The 22,806-nt window shown below is 36.4% G+C and overlaps 1 protein-coding gene across 1 annotated transcript in view; it reads right to left on the reverse strand.

The window, feature by feature from the left end:
• Positions 1 to 11,237, reverse strand: part of LOC107674044 (potassium channel subfamily K member 2-like) — a 20,496-nt gene extending 9,259 nt beyond the window's left edge. The window contains exons 1-3 of the mRNA XM_016467904.1: positions 10,988 to 11,237; positions 9,100 to 9,410; positions 5,756 to 5,873 (exon numbers count right to left, since the gene is read on the reverse strand). Of these exons, the coding sequence (XP_016323390.1) occupies positions 5,756 to 5,873; positions 9,100 to 9,410; position 10,988 (430 nt within the window). The 5' untranslated portion in view covers positions 10,989 to 11,237. The remainder of the gene's footprint in view (positions 1 to 5,755; positions 5,874 to 9,099; positions 9,411 to 10,987) is intronic.
• Between the last annotated feature and the right edge of the window lie 11,569 nt (positions 11,238 to 22,806).

Here is a 22,806-nt window from a genome sequence, read left to right on the forward strand (position 1 = left end):
TTAACCTTAAACCGCATAAACACATTTCATTACACCAAATACACAAAATAATGTTCTTATTAGCAACATAATATGACCCCTTTAAAGAAAATGAGAGAGTCAAAATAATTTTTTGTGTTAATCAACAATATGCCGCAGCTTCTGTAGATTTAGATTAATTTGTACTAAAATATTCCTTTAAAACTGTGAGACTGCAAGCTGCTGGTGCTGGTTGAAAAAAAACGTTTTTAGGAAACTATGATTGAGACTCTTTAGAAATGCTTATAGCTGAATTGAACTTGTTTCAAATTGATGAACTTCACACTATTATTAAGCTAAACTGAACAAACACGGAACTGGCTTGCGCTAAATAATGACCCTATTGTCTTTCAGAGCTGTTTTATAGGAGAACCTGGTCTGTCTCCATAGTATAGAAATAAAGTTGACTTGACTATTCATTGTTTTGCAAGAAAGGTTTACTCAGTATATTAAAAAGAGAGTTAGAGACAGCGAGAATATCAGTAGTTGTGGTTGTACCACAGCAGGAATTTAAGCAATTACAAGAGCAAAAAGCTAAGCCACTGGACAAAACCACCCTGAGAGAAGCAGAGCAGTGGGGGGCACTTCTGCAAGAGCCTCCATCCCATTACGTCTCCATTTTCCTTGAAGCTCAATAACTGGGCTCAATCTCTCCTCATGCAATCTGTCCTCTTTGAAATCTAATTAAATAAAAAAACCTTGAAAGACCCATAAAAATTGGTTCTCTGTAAGACAACCTTAATTACACATGGCACAATGGAGATGAATAACTGTAATGTCTTCTTTACACAGTCTCTCTTGTAAAACTTATCCACATATGTTCATGGCTGGATAAAAATATACTTGTTCCAGCATATTAACTATAAGGACCTAAGCTTCTCAGCAGTAAAAATTTATAACGTGTGTTAATGGCTTCAGTATTTCTGTTTTCTCCTGATACAAACAATACTGTGGGCAAACTCATCATTGTTCAGATAAAATCTAATTTCCTGACCTTAACTAGAAACAAACAACATGTAATAATTGATAATAAGTCAGAGACCATAGATAAGAACCCAAAGTGGTGGCCGGTGGGCCAAATCTGAATCATTTTTTTTTTCAGCTCTCAATTGATTTTAATGAAATAGCCGCTCTGCCTGATAAAAGTTTCCCAAAAATAAACCAGCACTGATTGTGTCATATCTAATATTTTTATGCCCATGTGTCTTGCACAGTAAAAGAGAAATTGATTATGAAAACATAACCTTCATAGAAAAATGGACTATGTTCTTAATCTCCCTGCTTAACCGATGTGTCTCATTTATTGTCTATTGTGCTGGTAACCACTGAAGCTGCATACATGCAAACAGTGTGACTATGTGTGGTTCAACAGACCGTGAGTCAGCATCCTCAATCCTGAACATCATCGACTCAAGTTCATTCTGAATTCACACCAGTTGCTCTGTTGTCACTCAGGGGCATGTCCAGGATTTTATATTTGGGGTGGTAAAGGGGGGTGGGGGGCAAGAGCAGAAAGAGGGGTGGCACTAGGCTTGCCACCAGGTACGCAATTGTACATTTGTTGAGGGGTATGCAAGATCAGTGGTGTCACCTTTGTGTACTCTATTCCCTAACACCATCACAGAAAACTTTCTCCAAGTCAATCAGGGGGGATAAAAGTGACAAAGATGCGACACCCCCTTTAACTTCCGATGGCCATATATTGCTCACATTTGAGTTTTGGAGGGATTTACAAACACAAAAATACAAACACTTATAAAATGAAAAAGACATGATATTACCACTGTTGTGTTGTCCGACTCAATAATCGGACTTTGTTGATGCTTTATCAACTTTTAATCAACAACTCTCAACTACATGCTCCCTCACATCTCTGTCAATCTCATTCTCATTCTGTTCTCGCGATATCACTACACTAGAGTTAGTATTAAAGAACTTAAATACCACCAAATAACAAATTATCTTCAAATTTAAAAATCTTTGTTACTATTACTGAAAACATAATATTTACTATAGCTATTTTGCTTCAATCTCAACTGACTAAACAATCAACAACTTGCAAACATATTTAAAACATCTACATAATCATTTGCTTGAAACGAGCAGGTTTTTTAACCACTCTACCACTACAAGTAGTCACAGGCTTGCTAGATGGGTTTGGTGCTTTAACATGAATGCATTTGTGAGAGCGCGACTGTGTGTGAATGTCCTGACCGTCTGTGCAACATCTATCTACTAATAGTGAAGCTGTGGGTTTTAATAACTTAAAACACAAATAAATTTTCGCTATAACTTTTCTGTTTCTAAGCAACTTTATTGATAAATCACAGGACAGCGTTGGCAACAAGTTTTTGTTTGTGTGTGTGCGTGATCTGTATGTTCTCCGACTTTCAAAAAAATCCTAGCTTCAGTCAAAATCACGCTGGTCCTCTTCTCACTCTGCTCTCATTGCACTCCGATCCCTTTACTCTGCTTACTGAGCCCTTGTGGACTCGCCCCATTGTCACTAAGTCCTACATTTGTTGATCACATACACTACTGTGGGGTCATTCATATTTTTTATGATTTGGACAGAATTTAAATTGTGAAATATTGCAATTTAAAAGAACTATTTTCTAACTTAACATATTTCACTTTTTTGATGGCGAAGCTCATTTTTTTCATCTTCAGTATCACATGATCCTACAGAATCATTCTAATATGTTGATTTATTGGTCAAGAAACATTTCTACATGTCTTCATATTAATTGAAAATATGCTGCATATTTAAGTGTGGAAAAAGTGGAAGTGAATTTCTTTTTTTTAAGATTCTTTGATAAATACAAAGTTCAGAATAACAGTGTATTTAAAATAGAACTCTTCTGTAACATTATAATGTGATTTGTATTGCATTTAATGCATCCTTGCTGAAAAAAAGTATTTAAAAATCCTATTTTTAAAAAAAATCTTACAAGACCCACACTTTTGAATGGTAGTGTACATGACTTGCAATCTCAAATATACTTATAATTCATTGAACCTAACATGAAAAATATTATTACTATTTATTTTTTATTTGATTTTTTTGGGAAATCTAAAAAACGTGTTGCTAACCAAAAAACAAACAAATTAAAACACGAATTATCATATATTTGTGGGGACAGCGAAAATATTGGAAAATCAAGTACAAATCTGAACCACTGGTTTGAATAACCCAGAAGAAAAAAAAAACTTTGTTAAGCCCTAAAAGGAATGGCAGGACTACAGAGAAAAATATTTTATCTTTTTTAATAAATGTATTTCTTATGTAAAAGGACGGATATAGGTTTTTTTTTACTATGTCAGTTTATATTGTCAAAGGTGCAGTCTTTAGCAGATCCTCCAGTTCTTCTTCAGCTACCAAAATTTGTAAACAACTGCCTTAAAAAATATAATAATTAAATATAATAATGATAACGTTTATCAAAAATATATGCTAATTGAGGGTGTGAAGTCATATTTGTTCTCCAGCCAGTCCTCTTGAAAGAATTTATGGAGCATATTTTTTTACTTGAATGTCTCTGACTATTTTAATAATTTCAGCCAGGTTTTTTACCTGAATAATAATAACGATAATAACACATAAAATAAAAGTACATTACAGTACTAAAATAAAGTTCTCAAAAAGTAAAGTACTTGGGGGGGGGGAGTAGTTAAGAAGCCCTGACCTAAACCAATCAGCAACTCAAAAGTAAAAAAAGCACAATGAACACATTCACGAATCATAAATGACTGAAATTATGTGTTAAAAAAGCAGGATAATATGTTCTTAGCAATAAACTGCCAGATATATCAGTCCAATTTGGTGAGAAATGAACATCATGTGCTGACATCGAGCACAAAACAAGTCCGTTTGACACAAGTAGCAAAAAATGTCATGCCACCCTCATTAGTGAAGCAGCACTACAGGATGACTGACGCAAACCTGATGTAACAGCAGTGTCTGAATGAGCTTAATGAACACACAAGTGTGTCTTGTGAGAGCTTCAGCATTGGCACATGCTCAGCACTCGTGTATTAGTGAATGCGATGCCCTCACCAACAGATGACCGCATAAGGACACTCCAAAGTGTGTGTGTGCTTGTGTGCTTGTGTGAGTGTTCGTCTTTGCTGATGGGGGTGAACAGGGGGAGTTGACAGATTTTCGTTCTTCACAGCCTAAGAGGGACACTGGGGGGATTGATGAAGGTGGGCTTGCGCTTTAATCCACTACTTGGCTCAGTTCCAGCAGGTTTCAAAGGTGTTGTACACATGTATTCAAGAACCGTCAAAGCTGTCCAAAGGATTTATTAAGGTTCATTAATCAAGCTTATTACATAACGTTAATGCAATTTCCTACACAACCTCAGTGATGAAGTCAAAATGAAAAATGCTGCTGCTGATTATCTACTGAGAAATGTATTCATAATATGTTGAGTGTGTGAGAACCTAAATAACCCTACATGTATGTTAAATAACCCTATATGACCATAAATAAATCAGGGCTACACTTTTACTACATTATTTCCCTGTTGATTATTACCCTTGATATTTTAACTGCAATTATTAATGTAATTGATAGAATTTACATTAAAAGGTAAACAACTAATTTTAGTTGTTAAAGCAGTTCACCCACAATTATTATTATTCCTTCATGTTCTGCTGAAGAAATAAAGTCATATGTGTTTTGAAAGCCATAAGGGTGAATAAATGACGAAAGAATTGTCATTTTTGGATGAACTATCCCTTAAAGATACTTATGTTATGTAGGGCAACTGGATGTCATATTCTTTATGCACACTACCGTTCAAAAAGTTGGGGTCAGTAAGCTTTTGAAAGAAAGATATTAATGATTTTATTCAGCCACAATGCATTAAATTGATACAAATGACAGTAAAGGCATTTAGAATGTTACAAAATATTTCTATTTCAAAATAAATGCTTTTTGAACTTTTATTAATCAAAAAAACATTGATAATTATCAGAAATGTTTTTGAGCACCAAATCAATAAATCAGAAAAAGTGATTTCTGAAGGATCATGTCACACTGAAGACTGGAGAAATGATTAATGAAAATACAGCTTTGCCATCAAAGGAATAAATTACATCTTAAATTAAAGCTGCAAGCAGCGATGAACGGGCCCTTGCACCCGGGCTCACCGCCACCCGGTGGCTTTAGGAAAACAGCAAACAGTGGGCAATATGCAATAAGTAGTAAATATAGCAGGAATATGTCAAAGTCATTTATATGTGCCAAACTTCCTGCTGCCAGCTGGTGGCGCTATGATTATAACTAATTCCAAGAGGGTCCTCGCACCGCGGTGCTCGGGCCCTAAATATATTAAAATAGAAAAAAAATGTTAAATTTGTTTCAAATCATTACTGTTTTATAGAATTTTTGACCAAATAAATGCCTTGGTAAGCATAAGAGGCTTCTTTCTAAAACATTAAGATCCTATACACTAAAAACAAGATGACTGACTTACAGGAGCACACCTAAATGGAATGCTGTAATTTACACATTTCAAGATTAATTAATTCCAGCAACTATAATCGAAAATATTTTTAATTATGCAGCCCTTCTTCTGGTCTATTCATTTTACTTTCCAGGCCCCCTAAGTTAAACTTGTTTCACCAAGTTGCTTTTGTCACCTTAATGAAGTGATAATGAAGTTCAAAATGTCACTAATCAATTAAAGAATCAATTAGAGAATTCATAATGAGTCCAGCTGTTACTCACCTATAGTGGTGATGACAGTCCCTGCAAAGAAGAAGGAGCTGCTGAGGTCCCACATGCTGCTCTCATTGGAGGGGTGACCTGAGGGATTGACCCCGGCCCGGATAGCAAACACCACTTGCTGTGGATGAGAAAACAGGCCAGGAATCATCTCCAAAAATTATACAAACCACTACAATCTTAAACTAAAAATGCGGGAAAATAACACTTCTAGAAAAGAACTTTTAGGAATAGAAACCAGAAATATAAAAAGTTATCATTTACTCCCTTACCATGTCATACCGACTCCATATTTTCTTTCTTTGTGAAACACAAAAGGAGACATTCTGCCTAGTACCTCCCATCATGTTTCTCAAAAGAAAGAAAAATATTACAGGGTCAGAATGACATGAAGGTGATCAAATGATGACAAATGCTCAGCAGGTAAAAATATTACATAAATATACAGATACAGCTATATTTTCCATTCACTTGGGCTGAATCATATTCAACAATGCTAATTCCAGTACAAGCCCAGCTGCGATTATGTGTAACATGTTTAAATCTAAAGCAGACTGCATGTCTCTGAATGAACAGGACGACTGGCTCCAACTGCCTACATTCAAAGCCTCAAACAAAGACATGGATCTGTTCTTTATCAGTCTTCCACAGCATCTCTGGATTTTACGTCACACATTACCGAGTCAGCTGGGAGTTAAGACAGAATTTGATCTGTAATTTCATTCACTGTCAAATCCGTTATAGTAATTGGCTGCCTTATCAAATGTGTGTGCCTGTGTTTGTGCAGCAGGGATAATATTATACTTCTTGTATTTCTTGTGTTTCAGACTGTGCCTATTTTTCTAAAGAAAGGATCTTGGCATAATTGAGATCGATATTCCTCCTTCTCTGATCACTGTGTTCCCTGAAGACCTAAAGTGACTTAGTACTAGCTGGGATTGATTCCAAACCTAGGGAATGTATGGCTCATTAAAGAGTTTTTTTTTTGTTTTTATCATTTTACCACTGGGTAAGTTAAAACTTTAAAAACTCAAATTATTCAAAGAGTAAGTGGAAGGTTAAAGCTTTGCTGTAGTTGTTTTGTTCTCATTTCATAAGTATGCATATTTTAGAAACCAAACTAAGTGAAGGACAAAAAGTGGAGCTGTCCATGGTCCTTAACTCGTAGATGACTCACTATTTCTCTCCCTCAACTATTACACATGACTTGGGGTTCTACAGTACATGTACATGATGCAAGAATGTATTATGGTTATCTCGTCACAATTGCGTGATATAATGTCCAAATAACAGAACATCATACTCCAAATTGAAAAAAGTTGCAATTACAAGATGCATGTTGTATAAAAAATAAAATAAAATAGTTGCAATTATAATAAAATTAATGTTCAAATAATGGTAAATTGGATAACAAAACTGAAAAATACATTTGCGATTATGATAAGTAATGACCAAATAATGAAAAATTTTACATGAAAAATAAAGTTGCAAAAATGTAATGACCAAATTGTGAAACATTGAAAAATGAAAAATAAAGTTGCAATAATAAGATGTAATGTCCAAATAATTGAAAAACTGCACTGCAAAGAATTTTAAAAAGTTGCAATAATGAGATGCACTTTACCATTATTTGAACATTACATTGCAAAATTGAAAAATAAAAGTTGCAATTATGACATAAAATGTACAGATAATTGGAAAAACCGCATTGCAAAGATTAAAAAAGATGCAATTATGAGATAATATCCAAATAATGGAAAACTGAAAACTGAAAAATAAAGTTGCAATAATGAAATGTAATATTCATTCCACATTACAGCCATATTCTCACAGTCTAGAAATCTGTAGTAAAAAAAATAAAATAAATAAATAAATAAAACTGGGCACATTTTCACAAAGCAGTTCGTGAGAAATGTAAACACTTTCAAAAACATCTGCACATGAGTGTGCAGGTTCTCCTGGCCTATATACTGTATAGCAGGGATGCTGTAAGACCCCTCAGCGTATCCCATCTGCTCCCCAACGCCTCCTGCTCCCAGCTGGCTGCACGAGAGCTCAGCCAAAAGTGAGAGACAAAGAGAGGCCATTCATTCCGTGGGGAGGTTTTCCTGTTTGTGAACACCTTCCAAGTGTCGGCACAATCACCACTGGACTTGGACTGTTGGCAGCAAAGCAACTTGGCAGGAATGAACATTTGTTCAGAGGTGTGTGAATGTGAGCGTCGTAACACCAATAATCAAGAGATGGGAAGTAGGTGAATGCAGTGTGTTGGGATGTAATTTATTGTAAGAGCAAGGGGGAGGGGTGCTAGAAAATGGGGAGGGGTTGGAAAAGGTAGAATTATGGGCTGTCAGAGAACTGCAGGAATGGGATAGGATGTTACTTTAACACATCACAACACCCCACAACTGCACTAGAAGTATGCAAATCCTATAAAGAAATATTCTCCAAATATAACATCAAATAAATAAGCAGCTTCCATCCAAGTTGCAAATTAAATGTTAATTTATTATTTATTATTAAAATTATTATTTATTTACCTGTCAAAAAAACATATTATGAAGAAAGCAGCACTTCCATCCCAAGTGTTCATGATTTTATGCACATTTAAGAAATTTGATTCACATTCTGTTTTTGTCCTGTTTTTGTCAAGATTCACATAAAAACATGTGGATGAAAACCGAGCTAATGACACACAATCATCCAAGACCTTTAAATTGCTACCAGAACAATTTAGCACATTTTGCAGCAGACGATAAACTCTGCACTTATAAAATGTCACTTTATATTCAAACTACTTGCACAAAGGTAAATACCACAGACAGCTAATTAGTGATGTAATGCCAAGAGCAGATTTAATTTTCACACAGGTGAAATAGTGTTATGTGAACTCACTACAACTAATTTAAAAGAAAATTATAACAGACCCGACTGCCAGCAACCTCAATTTGGAGAGCAGATAACGTGTATATATAGTTTTAAGCCTATGAATATTACAAAAATACAGTCAAAACAGATAAGATTGATCTGAAATGTTTATGATTTCGGCATTACAATCTTTTTAAGAAATGAGACTGCATCATTCTTCAGAAACAGAACAACATGCACAGAACAATTTATGTCCAATTAGTGTTTTCTGGCTCCAATTAATCAGATTACAAACCATTTCTGCCAACTTCCGAGCTGTCATTATTGATTTTGGCAAAGATTAGTCTATTCTCCTAACATCCTGCAGACAAAACCACTATATGCTTTGAATCAATATCCAGAAGGCTATTTTTTACCCATACAAACAGATACTGTGAATTTTCATTTCAAGCACACAGGTAAATAATTGGAGTTTGTACCTTGACCAGGTCCTCCAGCTCAGAGGCATTGACACAGGCATGCCTGGAAAGGAAGTTAATTTTCTCTTGCATGATGAGGTACTTCTGAGAGCTCTCCTGGGGCTGTTCCAGGGCTTTGAACACCGTGGCTCCGATTATCAGATACAGAACAACCAGCAGGAAGATTGCCACTACTGTTTTCCACTTCATTACGGTGGTTATGGTATCACAATCATCCCCCGAGTTATATACAATGGGCTTGGAGGAGAACGACAGCCGTGGTTTGGTGTTGTGTGTGGCTGATTTAGGATCTAAAAGATCAGGTGCAGCCACTGGGGCGAACAAAGAGAGAGAGAGGGCAAGGCAGAGCGAGAAGAGAGCGAGAGAGAAAGAGATGGGTTATAAAAGACAGCTGTAATTTTAAAGAAATGACTGCTGATGAAGCTTTAGTAATTCACTAACTATCTGTATTTCAATTTAAAGAGTTCTGCTATGTTTACAGATATTTCTAATATTATTTTTCTATGTGTCTTTGTACATGAACGAAAACACATTCATGTTTTTTACATGGAGCTATTAATAAATAATAGCAGCTATAAAAAGCACAGACAGCTGCAGGGTTTAAAAACAGTGATGAATATGATTTAGATTATGGACGTACATTTATAGCTTGTTATTATTCTGAATCAAAATCATTGAGTATTTTGAGTTTGTACACTGGGAACATTGTGTTCATGATATATGTTCAAACATTTGACTGATTCTTTCTAATTACAAGCATTTACACAAGAACATCATAGAAGAAGTGAAACTGGCCCTTCATCCGTGAGGAATTTAATTTCTTTCTTTCTCCCCTGATTTCTGCAGTGTTCCAGCCAAGTGTGAAAAGCCTCTCTAGCTCACCAGTGATAGTGAACGTAATGTTCTCCTTGCTAGTATCCAGTATGCAGTGTGTGGAAGTATGTTATGCAAGGCAACACAAGTTTTAGCACTAATTTAGAGCTGCAGATTTTCCCTCTGTGCATAATTCAGACCTCAACGCTTATTAATGATCTGTTAGTTATGAAGCCCCAGAGGGCTCCAGCAACGCATGTCCACTTTTTCATTCTTTTAACACATGCAGATCCATTTAAATCACTTCTCTTTTGTGTTTTGAAAATGTTTTTGTTCCCATTTCCAAACTTAAAACAACATAAATAATATTTGGACTGTTTTACATTGAACCTAAAAGGTGATATTAGTAAGACAAGTCATTATATCACATTAAAGAATTTATTATTTTATGATAGGCAGTGCTGTACTGCAAAACTGATTGCAGTAATATTCCTCCTACAAATCTGGAAACATGTCAAAGTTGTGTGGGTGGTGTGGCGCTGTGATACATAATCTGAGCGGGTCACTGAAAGGTTACAGGTTCAGACCCTGCAGAATGCAATCCAATAGCCATCACCATTGTAGCAAGTGTATTGCAATGATCTTACACTGTTTTACGTGTTTACAGTTATATTTGACCTTTATCTGCTTTCAATGATACTGAATTCCAGCTACTTTATTAATATTTATAATTTTATTATTTATTTTTAGGAAACACCGTGATTTTAGAACCGAATCTACAATGATAATGCATTAACGTTCTCTTGCACAAATATCTATAATTATCCAAATTGACTACCGTTCAGAATATATGCCTGTCGTTATGAAGAAAGAACTATCAAAAAAGAAAAAAATATATATATTTTGATCGGTTACCAATTATGGTTACATTTCGAAAATAATTAAAGCATGACCATATTTTGATGTCCCACAAACATAATTCAGGCCTGAATGGGTTAAGTATCATGCCAAATTTAGGCTACTGTGCAACACATGATAAACAATTCAATTATGCAAACAAACACTGCGCACTTACTACTTTGTCAGATTTCTTCCTGCTGCTCCTCATCAGCTGTCTTGAGTGCTAGACCACTTGACTTGTCTTTCCGTTCTTCTCAGGAGCACAACTGGATGTTAATCATGGCACCAAACGCACTCGCATCCCTCCGTCTTCTATTCTGGACTATCATGCCTCTGTCCAGTTTTAAATCTCCACGCGAGCAGTATCTTGGAATCCAGCGCTGGATTTCGTGGATGAGTAAGCACTGAAGTGGGAAGGGAGTGTCCAAAGGGGGCACACGGATAATTGGACGGGCTGTTCTCATCATGAGCGGGCTCACTGTCCGTCTCCGAGCTCTCCGTGTGTTCGCAAACTGTGGGCAGGTTTCAGGATTTCATGCGCGTCACTCCTTTACCGCAGGTCACATCGCATGCCTGTCAGAAACAGGGAAATGAGGAATCGCGAGGAATTATTCTGTTATTATTACTACTATTCTGGTTCCGATTCTTCGGAACGATTCCAGCTACTGTTGAGGAGTACATACTATTTGAAAAAGACCCTCGGCAGCTTGTTGATATAAGATTCAGATTTCAACAAAGCAGATAAAACAAACAAACAAGTATAATTACAAACCATATCTAGAGTTTTCGGCGTAGGCCTACATGACAAATCAACAATTGGTTAATTTTAAGACAGAAATGACGAAACTAAACTTGTAAACTAAGTGAGTCTGATTATTTCAGAAATTGGTCTGAGTGATCCTTTTGAGAATCGGACTACACTGTCTGCACTGTATTTTTGATTTAAAAGAACCAGCACACATAAGTGTAATTTGTACTGCAGTCAGACTGCTTTGGTCGCGCTGTATTTTGTGATTCATTAAAAAGAACCGGCTCATAAGAGTCATTTGTTCGGCAATCAGACTGCACTGATCACAACCTCATCTTGTTTCAATAGGAAATGCGTCAATAAAGGGAAAGTGATCTTGTCCAAAACGTTATGGGCATTTAAGTGTATAAAGAATATAGTAAAAAAAAAAAAAAAAGGACTAACAGTTGTCATAAATTCTCATCTTTCTGGTAGTTGTCCTTGTTTAGATTTTTTTTTGTTTTTTTTAAATGAAGCTTCAAAACTCATTCTTGGGGTATGCTTGTAATTTATGTTCTAGAACAAAATGTGGAAATATATCCAAATAATAAACACAGACCTTATTTTACTCATAAATCATAAACCAGCATTCTAAAAACCCATAACTTAAAATTTTCTTTCGGGTTTTAGGACTACAAACTGAATAGCTGGATTCTATGTTATGATGAGATATGAGAGATATTTTTTCTCTTGCTTTTAGAGTGCAGCTTGTGACCAGTTACATTTTTCTAGTGAAGCATTAGAAATGATAAAACACTGTTCAAGGCTGCTTTTGTGTGCATTTCAAATATTTATGCAGCTTGCATTGACTAATACGTATTCTTCTTATGTGTCATTCTAGTTTAAACCATCCATCACTGCAACAAAATTTCCGTAATGGCTTTGGTGCGTGCAATGTTCCAGCTGTGAATGTATTAAAGACCTGCATTCCTAATACATCTCCCATTGAGATGAAAATGAAAAGGCACAATGTTGCTTAAGGGAAGAAACATTCTACCTCATATATTTGTTTGAACATGAACAGAGGGGGTTGTCAATACCAAATGACAATAACTGCATAGAGTGTTTGTGGCAAGTGTTTGCAATATATTTGAATGCATGTGATGTATTAGTTTTAGAGTTTATTTAACTTTGCATAACTACTGCCCTTGCGTTAACGGCACAAACTGTAGAGATGATGTAGTGAATTATCATAGTTGATAGTTTCCATAGTTCATGTTAAGACATCATGGTTTTAAAATACAGTTGTGTTGAAAACTTAAAGTCACTATCATTTCCCATATACGCTAGCTTCTGTTTCCTTTTCCCTTTTTTCCATTGTCTTTTCACCTTGGCAATCGCACTTTCTCTCACTGAGGTGGCTAAAATCAAGGGTCCTTTGGGCAATGACAGAGGTGCATCAAAGGCACATGTGCTCTCACATTCCATGCTCACAGTGTTCATAAGCTTCCTCCATGGACCGCCGCTGGTCTCTGCAAGTTTGATTTTGGAATCACCATACTAAACTGACCCATGTATGGATCCTATTTCAAGCAATGGACAGCTTTGCAGTGCTGTGAACATGACTTTCATATCCAACAAAATGAACCTTGCTGAGTCTTTTACAACTCAGCTACAAGTGTCACATTTATGAGACAAATAAAAAAAATCTGGTAACATGCAGGATAACCATTACTTGTGTAGCTTTTTTAAATATAGGGGAAGATGGGGGAAGATGCCCCCTTAAAAACTATAATTTTTACAAATCTAAAAACACTGATGTGCACAAATCCCTCATTAACAAATAGACACAAAAAGCTTTGATATTCAACAAAATACAATGTCAAAGATCACTATTTTCCAAAAAGTGTAATGGTAATTTCCATTTGCATTGACTAAATGTTTGCAGACCTACTTCATGTTCATGACTACATTATGAACACATTATCATTTATTTTGGGATAATGTAGGCCTACTCTCAGCTGGCCATTATCATAAAATGTATTTTGCAACAATGAACTGTTGACTGTATTCTTCACATATCATAAGCCCACATTGATCTACTTGCAGGCTGAAATAAACAATGGCAAAACTGTAAAGGATTATAATCAGCATTTACATCTGCTGTCTCGTGGCATTAAGTCTTAAGTCTACAGTGCTTGTCACATCTTCAAAAACCTATAAGGCAGTGATATTGTGTAAGAAGCATAAATAGTGGCATTTGACTCCTGTCAGCTTAGTTTATTGAGCAGCACACAAGCTCTCATTAAACTAAAGGAAGTGCTGTGACTCCTGCAGAGAAGCGTTTTGTTTACACTGTACCGGGCTTCTAATTAAAGTTTTTTTTTTATGAAAATTTGACCTATGATCTTCCACATAAATCCATTTTTACAGTCAGTGACCGGAAAAATATTAACCATGTTATTGTATTGAGTCTGTAGGCTTGCCACAGTACAACAGTTTGCAATGATTAGCCCACATTGTTTTCTACCACGTTAGGTATTTTCAATATCGTCATAGAAATTATATAACAGTTAGATGCAGTTATCTAATTATTTATATATTATTTATGGCTGGCATATCACAGCCATGTTGACATTTAGAACAAAAGCATGATTGTGAGTGTGATACTGAAAAGTGGGGGGAAAGGGACTGTGTTTGTGGTATAGCTCTTAGGAAAAAAAAAACTTATATAAATGACCTGTGCCCTGCTCCAGAACTTTAACATTTCACTAAGCTATATTTCAGGTCAGAAGGTGCAGGGACACAGGGACATATTTTCTATTTATAGCACATCCTTCCTTTTAATGCACTGAAAATGAGGTTCCTGTAACATTATTTCTCACACTATCTTTTTCTGTCTATCTTTCTTTCTTTCTTTCTTTCTTTCTTTCTTTCTTTCTTTTTACAGTAACATCAAAGAGTTTCCATGTAAGACCCGGGTTGTTCTGCAGAATTTTCATTTTTGTTGAATGTTTCTGGTGAGATGAACATTACAACAACCCAAGCAGGTGCAAATGAAAGTTCTTGTGTAAAAACACACATTCAATGTAAAAAAAACAAAAAACTATTTCCTAAATTTTGTTCAACAACCAGGCAGCGTGTTTATTGGCTCAGTGATGAAAGTCTATAAGAGGGAATCAATATAAAAATAAAAATGTTTATTTCAGACCAAAAACTAACACAAATCAGCACACATTTGTCTTGTATACTTGTTTTTATGATTAATATGATTCATTTATTCAGTCATTTTTACAATCGTATCATGGCTTTTTAATCATTTAGATCCGCGAATGATTAAATGTTCTAATATTAAACTCAGTGGGCCTCATTCATGAAAGAATGTGTCTAAATCATTTAGTAAGTGATTCTTATGTAAATTTCCAGATTTAATTCAATATGGCATAAAGGAATAGTCCAATCAAAAATGAAGATTCATTTACTCACCCTATGTCAATTTAAACCTGTTAGATCAGCCTGGGCTGTAGTAGGTCTATCCATATTGTTTTGCCTTTACTTCCTGCTGTCTCACCTTGCAGAATGAAAAAAATGTAATGTTTACGCACAGCACATTTGGGTTTAAGCTCATGACTAGCATCTGTCCATTTATTGGCTTTCACTCTTCACTTCACTTGACTACTCGAAAAAAAAAAACTTGGGTCAAATGTCAAACTGCTGACTCAGTGTGCATCTCTCTGACTGACAGGGAGAACATCCACCGGTATTGGAAAGTTAAACAGAGCCTATTCTTTTTTAGGGGCACCCAGTATATAAATAGAGGCCTGTTTTTTGATCTTAGCAAGATAACGTTCTAATCCATGTTACATAACATTTTGAGCAGCAACCCCTTGACCCAGTGTAACAAAAATATTTAGCTATTGTTTGCCATGCACGTGAATGAGCTTATGCTATGCCATAGAAAAACACTGACATTGCATGAAGGGTCACCATACAGTGTGGTCAATGGGAACGTTCTCATGAGCAAACGTTGACCATTTTTTCAGTCCATCTCCATATCAAAACACATTACCTTGAAAGAGGAATGGTGACAGGTGAAATACTTCAATAATTTAGTAGTTGTTTTGAAACAACTTTTTTTTTCATTAATATATAATGAATGGATGGCTGTTTGCTTTTCTCTTTTGCCCCCCAAGACTTTTAGAAAATACGTTCTTTCACACTCTCACTAGTTTATTTAATTTGTCTATTAATAATGTGCAACAATGTATAAACATCGGAGGAGAAGTCTGTCATTTTTCAAGTCTGTCATGTCATTTTTTTTCTTTTTTGAAAGTCTTGAAAATTCCCAACACAATCTTAAATGACACTGTGTATAATAATATTCAGTGATGGAAATGACGTTTTTGTAAAAACAACAACACCAACAACAAAATGCTGACTCTTGTGTCTTGCTAAGGCCAATGTCATAGCAAGCATTTTATGTTTCCTAAATATTTATACACTAAATACACACAATTACATAACATTTTGAAAACAAGTACAGTGAAAACTGATTGGAAATGGTGCACACAATTTTCTGCTCGCAAGTGATACTTAGCTTGATTTTTTTTTTACGCATCACATGATTCATATTTAATATCTAGCATTTTTTGCACTAATGCTGTTTTTGCTTTCTCCTAAAGTGTATTATTACCTTTTGAAAAATCACTATTAGAAGCAAAATCTTTTGATGAGGTGAAATGACATCAGAACTGAAGTACAGCTATAATAATAACAAAAATATGCCATTTTCACCCAATAAATATTGAAATGGTTTTTGCTTATTTGACTTTTTTATGATCATAATTTTAAACTTGTGATAACAGTTTCATAGATTAAGTTGGAAAGTGTTTACAAAGGTAAATCAAAATCTCTACATAAAAGGCACGTGGACAGATGGTGTAGTTTATTAAGGCATAGTAAAAATGTTTCATATAAAAAAAGGATGAAGTTGATGAAGGATGAAGAAACACTTACAGAGCAGCTTCCAATGTTAAATTTCACATGGTCATTGATCTTACCTTTACCTTGTACTGCTTTAGCAATGCACTACAGCTGTGGAATATAAGTCCGCTTACATACAGAACCATTTAGAAGGATTCATAGAGGTTAAGAGCCTCCTTCACTTTGCCAATACAAATTAAAATGGCTATAAAGCCCATTACAGCCCTCTAGGAAATTCAGGACTGTTGAGCAATACAAACCTCCAGAAAAGACCACTGATAGCCTTGAATGTGAAGTGGAAGATATAGTTACAGAAGAAGAGACTGGGCTCTTAACTGCTAGAAGGTTTTTCTTCTTGTTTGTTTGCATGAACAGATTGGAAGAAATATCGGCGTTCACATGAATGTTGATTGGCTGTCGCCTTTACCTATTTCTGTCTGAGCTTGAGGTGATGAAACTTCTCAGGAACTTCCAGTTACTTGTCACTTTCTGCTTATCTACAGCTCCACTAGGGAATTCTGAAGTCGAAGGTAAGGATGAGAATGGACATGATGTCAGCTCTGGGATTGGATGGGATGAGGAGTCAGCACATGCTGTTTGACTGTAATTCCTAAGTACAGTCAAGGATATGACTGCTACATTCAGAGAAAACCTTGTTTTTGATCCACCTCAAATGGACGGCTACTCTACATTTTGTTTCTTGAAATTTCTTCGACATTTACACTTTATCTTTTATTTATTTTTTGTGTGTGTATTGTTTTAGCCAGGCAGTTGGCTGGAATCCCAGGTGGAAGCTAGAGGTTGCAAGTGTTAAATTAATTGAATATTTCACTGACCCATTACTAGGGTGAGATGTGTTCTATTTATAGCTTGGATGGATGTGTTGGCTCAGCATCAATTGGTTTTCTCCCCCAGATCTTGCTGACTGAGAGTGAGGTGAAGGACTCAAAACAGAGGCTGCAGCAAGGGAAAATATTTTCTCTCTTTCTGTGAACTGAATGCAAACGGACCTCTTCTAACACTGTAAGTCTTCAGAGTATGTCTGTAACAGCAATATAAAAAAGTATCAAAATATGAACACTTTTCCTTTCCATAAAAAGGTTATACCTTCATTGTTTTAAAATGAAAATCTTATTTAAAATCGCCTTAAATATGTAATTTTGAGGCCATCATTTGAGCAACAGTGTGTTTGTGCAAAACCAATGTCATACTCATAAGTGCAACATTGCTTTTATACAAAAGGCAGTTTGGGGCAGTTGGGGCTTAATGGTTACAGAGTCAGAAGACTTGTAACCAGAAGGTTGCAGGTTTGATTGTCAATACTGGCAGGAAATTAAGTATAGGGGGAGTGAATAAACAGCACTCTCTTCCACACTCAATACCCACAACTGAGGGAAACAAGGTACCTAACCCCCAGTTGCTCTCTGGGGGCTGCAGCAAAAATGACTGACCTTGCTTCACAAGTCTGTTAGCGAAGGGTATATTAGATGATTACTAAGGAAATAATCTTACCGTTTATGGTTATGTGACCCAAGTACTTGTGATTTATTGTGAAGGCAAATATAGGAGATATAGAATAATCATATAAATAGAATAATTTGAGTTGTTTTGTTGTGATATATTGCACATGCATTTCAGTTTAAATACATTTAGTAATAAGATTTACATTTAATAGTAGAGATACTACACATAAATTTGAGAGTAAAGAAAAACATGTTAAAGCATATATATATAAAAAAAAAACTCTTTACAAAAAGTATATTTATTTGCAACAATCATATTAACAACAATAAAAAGAGATTCCTAACAGCTAATATGGTGATGGATGCTGTGCTGTCATGTTAAAGATAATGACATGTCATGTTGAAGAGAATGTTCCAAACAGTTACATTTTGAGACACAATTGCCCTGCTCCCTCCAAAGTCCTCACTTCAACACACAGTGAATCAGCTTTTTTGAACAAATCAGTTGACTGAATGATTCAATGACCTACTCATATGGCACTTGTCGCCACCTACTGCATAATGATATAACCTGCAGAAAGAGTCACCCACCACTTATGCACAGACTGACAGTCTGTCTGGAACAAATACAGACAAAGCAGAGAGATACAAACAGAGAAATGTCCCAGTGCTGCTGGACTGTGTGACCACATGCCTAATATCGCTCCCCCTCATGCTGCCAAAACAGCTCTGATGTGTCGAGGCAAGGACTCCACAAGACCTCTGACTGGGTCCTGTAGTATCTGGCACCGATATTAGCAGCAGATCCCTTAAGTGCTGCACGTTAGTGGGGTGAGGCCTCCATGGATTGGATTTGTTGGTCCAGCACATCACACAGATGCTCAGTCGAATTGAAATCTGGGGAGTTCAGCACCTTGAACTCTTTGTCAAGTTCTTCGAACCATCCCTGAAAATTTTTTGCAGTGTGGCAAGATGCATTAACCTGCTGGAATAGGCCGCTGCCATCAGGGAGCACCATTACCATGACGGGGTGGTCTGCAGCAATCTTTAGATTAGGTGGTACATGTCAAAGTAGCATCCACATGAATGCCGGGACCTGAGGTTTCCTAGCCATTAGGTTTTTCAGCAATTTGAGCTACAGTAGCTCTTCTGTGTGATCGGACCAGACAGCCTTTGCTCCTCACATGCATCAATGAGCTGGTTGTCCTTCCTTGCACCCAGTGGCGGACTGGGACAGTAAATCAGGCCGGGAATTTGACTCCACCCCAGGCCACCTCTGTTGCTGCAGTCACCACCACCCAATTCATGTGTCCACCAGACTGCTAAACTTGTAGGCTAACCCTGTTAGTTGATGTAACAGGTAGACTACCATACATAATATGAATGGATAAATAAATAAACCCTCAAAAACTCACTAGGAATACACCATCTATACTACCACACCAAAGACAAATATAAAATTGGCTTACACATTTTAAGAAGGGATAATAAAAGATACACATTCACATGTTGAAATATTTATATTTTATGTATTTCCAATGCTCAACTCAAGTATATCAAAAGTATCAGAAACACAAACACAAATAAACTTAACAAAAGATATGACAATGTATGTAACAGATAACAATGTTTACTCAATAATGACATAACAAACCAGTAAGAGTAAACAGAAAGTAATTAGCACTACTAGTACACCAGTAGGCGGCGCAGTAGCTCACTGCTCTCTGCCATCTTGTCAATTATGTCATCTTTATCAAGTTCCATAAGAATCTCCTTCTCTGTTGCCATCAAAAGGAATGCTTCAAGGTTCTCTTGACTGAGGGAGGTTCTCAGACGGTTCTTCACTAACTTCAGGGTGGAGAAGGTCCTCTCACAGGCAACCTGAGTAATAGATAGTGTGAGGAGGAACTTGTAGCCCAAACCAATGATGTGATAAGCATCAGTAAGCAGATTGTACTGAGACAAGAGGAGATAGCAGCATATTGGACAGTTTTTGCATGTGGAACAACTTCTGCTCACAAACTCCACACTTTCACAACATCAGTAACATATCGCAGAACTACTGCACACTGGTCATTGGATGTTAAATCCTGTGTTGTGTCGATTTGTATTGAGAACATCCCTGCCTTTCTCACTTCAGCTGCAATTTTCTGTTGAATCATATTTCTTATTAATTCAATTACTTTATTTACTGTTGTTTTGGACATCAAAGTTACCATGGACCCTCTTCCTTTAGTTTTCATCTGCTTCTTTCTCTTCTCAATACAATCACTAACATGTTCTTGTAGGCAGACATCGTACTTGCTCAGCAAGAGTATGAGCTCAAGAAAGTTACCATGATTGATAGCCATGTTTTCAAGGTCATATGTAGCTTCATGGCTGTGCCCTCTGTAGCTTAGCCCACATTTACCAATAACTTTGACTACATCAATCACACGTTCCAAGACCTGCCTCCTCTTTCTAACCTGGTCTCGATGAACGGTCATTTGCTTATCAGTCAGAAGGGTATGGATGTCTGCTTTGTTGACTCGAAGAAAAAAAGCTTCTGCACTTTCTCTATGGATATTGCTTCTCTCATGTTCCTGTACTCTCTGATGGGCATGTTTCCAGGCTTGCATACCTCCTTTGACAAATGCACTGTCACTGCCTAAAGGTTTTGCAAATGCAAGACATACTGAGCAGAATAGGGAGTGATTACTTTCACTGTATGTCAGCCATTTCCTGTTTGTGCCATCTTTTGAGTGGAAAACATCAGGAATGGCTCTTTCAGTTGTTTGAATTGGGTGATACTTAAAAAATAAATCAAAATCCTTAGACTGTGGACAGGCAAAATAATCAAATGGAGTATCAAGGCATTCACTGTCTCTATCATCTTTCCCTGAATCCCTCTCTCTCTCTCTCTCTCTGCACATCTAGTTTCTCTGCAATATGAAACAAGCACGTTCAATAATCTATATTAATTGTGCAGCCATCAATTGTATGTCCCCATGATCACAGTCCTACTACTGATGATCTTATAAATCATAAAAGCACATATTGTTCTAAGAGTATAGCCAGCATGTTTAGTTTTGTTTATAGCTTAAACTTTACCTGAAGGTTCCTGCTCTGACTCAAAAGCTGAACTGTCCACCCCCTCTTGTTCAACAGCAGGAGCATTTGCAGCACTAGTGCTACTGTTGCTTCCTTCGTCACCTTCAAAATAAATAAATAAACATTGTAGACTAGGCTACATATTTGTAGGCTAGAAATGGAAAATCAAAATTTCTGGTCAAATTTGGCACTAAAAAAATATTGTATCCCCATATGTAAAACAGTGTGCTAGTTTGTCATTAAGATGCTCTTTTAAAACTTCTATCATTATATATATTTGTAATAATTTTTTTAGAATAGATTTTATCTATTGTAAGTCGCTTTGGATGAAAGCGTCCGTCTGCCAAATGATTACGTAAATATAATGTAAATGTAATTCTGACCGACCTGCTCCCTTACTGGCGAACATGGCTGTGATTTTGCAGCAACTTGCTGCGTCTGTGGCCAGGGCTTTTCTCCTTTTTATACGTTCCCTCTCTGCTCCTCCTTTGCGTTTACGCTCCATTTTTTGCACGATTTTCTATGATAAAGCCTGCCTCTGGATATAGCCAATTAGGCAGTGCTTCGCTGATGTTGGGTCATGTGGTGGTGTCATTTTCACTCCGCGATCGCCTGATTCGTAGATTCATAAGTCCGTCAATTAATTCGCAGTTGCATACCAGCCTATTGCACGTCAGCCTGATCGACTGCACAGCGGCAGCTGGCAGGCCAGAATGACCATCAGGCCACCGGGAAATGTCCCGGTGCTCCCGATGGCCAGTCCGCCCCTGCTTGCACCACTTTTGGTAGGTACTAACCACTGCATACCGGGAACACCCCACAAAACTTTTGGAGATGCTCTGACCAAGTCGTCTAGCCTTCACTATTTGGTCCTTATCAAAAGTCACTCAGATCTTTTCACTTGAAAAAGAAATGAAATTAAATAATGGACTGTTCACTTGCTGCTTGATTTATCTCACCCCCTGTCTAGTACCAGTGTAATGACATAATCAATGCTATTGAATTCACCTCTCAGTGGTTTTAATGTTGTGGTTGATCAGTGCACTGTATATCAGCACTCTTGGAGCGATGCTCAGGCAATCAAATTTGAGGACTGGAACTAACTAAGAAACAGAACAGCAGATATGTATAGAAAAAAAAAAATCACAGTGTAAAACTCTACTTATGAAGAACTGTCTTAAATTTGCTTCTGTAGTGTTTACTCTTGGTGGTACCAGAGTGAATAATGCCATTTTTACATGCCATTGTAGATAGATGTTTTACACAAACATTGCTGTTTTGTACAGGTAATGTTAGTTAGATCAGATTGTGTATTTTCATTAGACTGGACAAAAGTGTATTGATTTGTCACCTAGCCATTTTATATACTGGCAGCTCAGAAATGATCTGATCAATCTTCGGATAGTTAACAGTTTTGGCACCTCATTGACATGAAAGTATAGGCTGCATTTTTCTTCCCCCAGCAGACAGCACATGCATAGTTTGTCACGGATTGTAATCTGATTGATTTAACATGATGTCCTCATAGTCCTTGACTTTAATCAGTATCATTCTCAGCAGAGTCAGCAGTCATTCATATAATGAAATTTTCCTCAGCAGTAAAAAAAACATAATTTTCTTCAATTACCAACCAGGATTGCAACAGAATGCTTTTTAAAATCTGGAGTAGCCAAGTATTTTAAAATGATTATGATTTTGGAAATCTAAAAAAAAAAAAAAAAAAAAAAAAAA

The sequence above is a fragment of the Sinocyclocheilus anshuiensis genome, unplaced genomic scaffold (genome assembly GCF_001515605.1).
Source record: "Sinocyclocheilus anshuiensis isolate Anshui unplaced genomic scaffold, SAMN03320099.WGS_v1.1 scaffold544, whole genome shotgun sequence".
NCBI lineage: Eukaryota > Metazoa > Chordata > Actinopteri > Cypriniformes > Cyprinidae > Sinocyclocheilus > Sinocyclocheilus anshuiensis.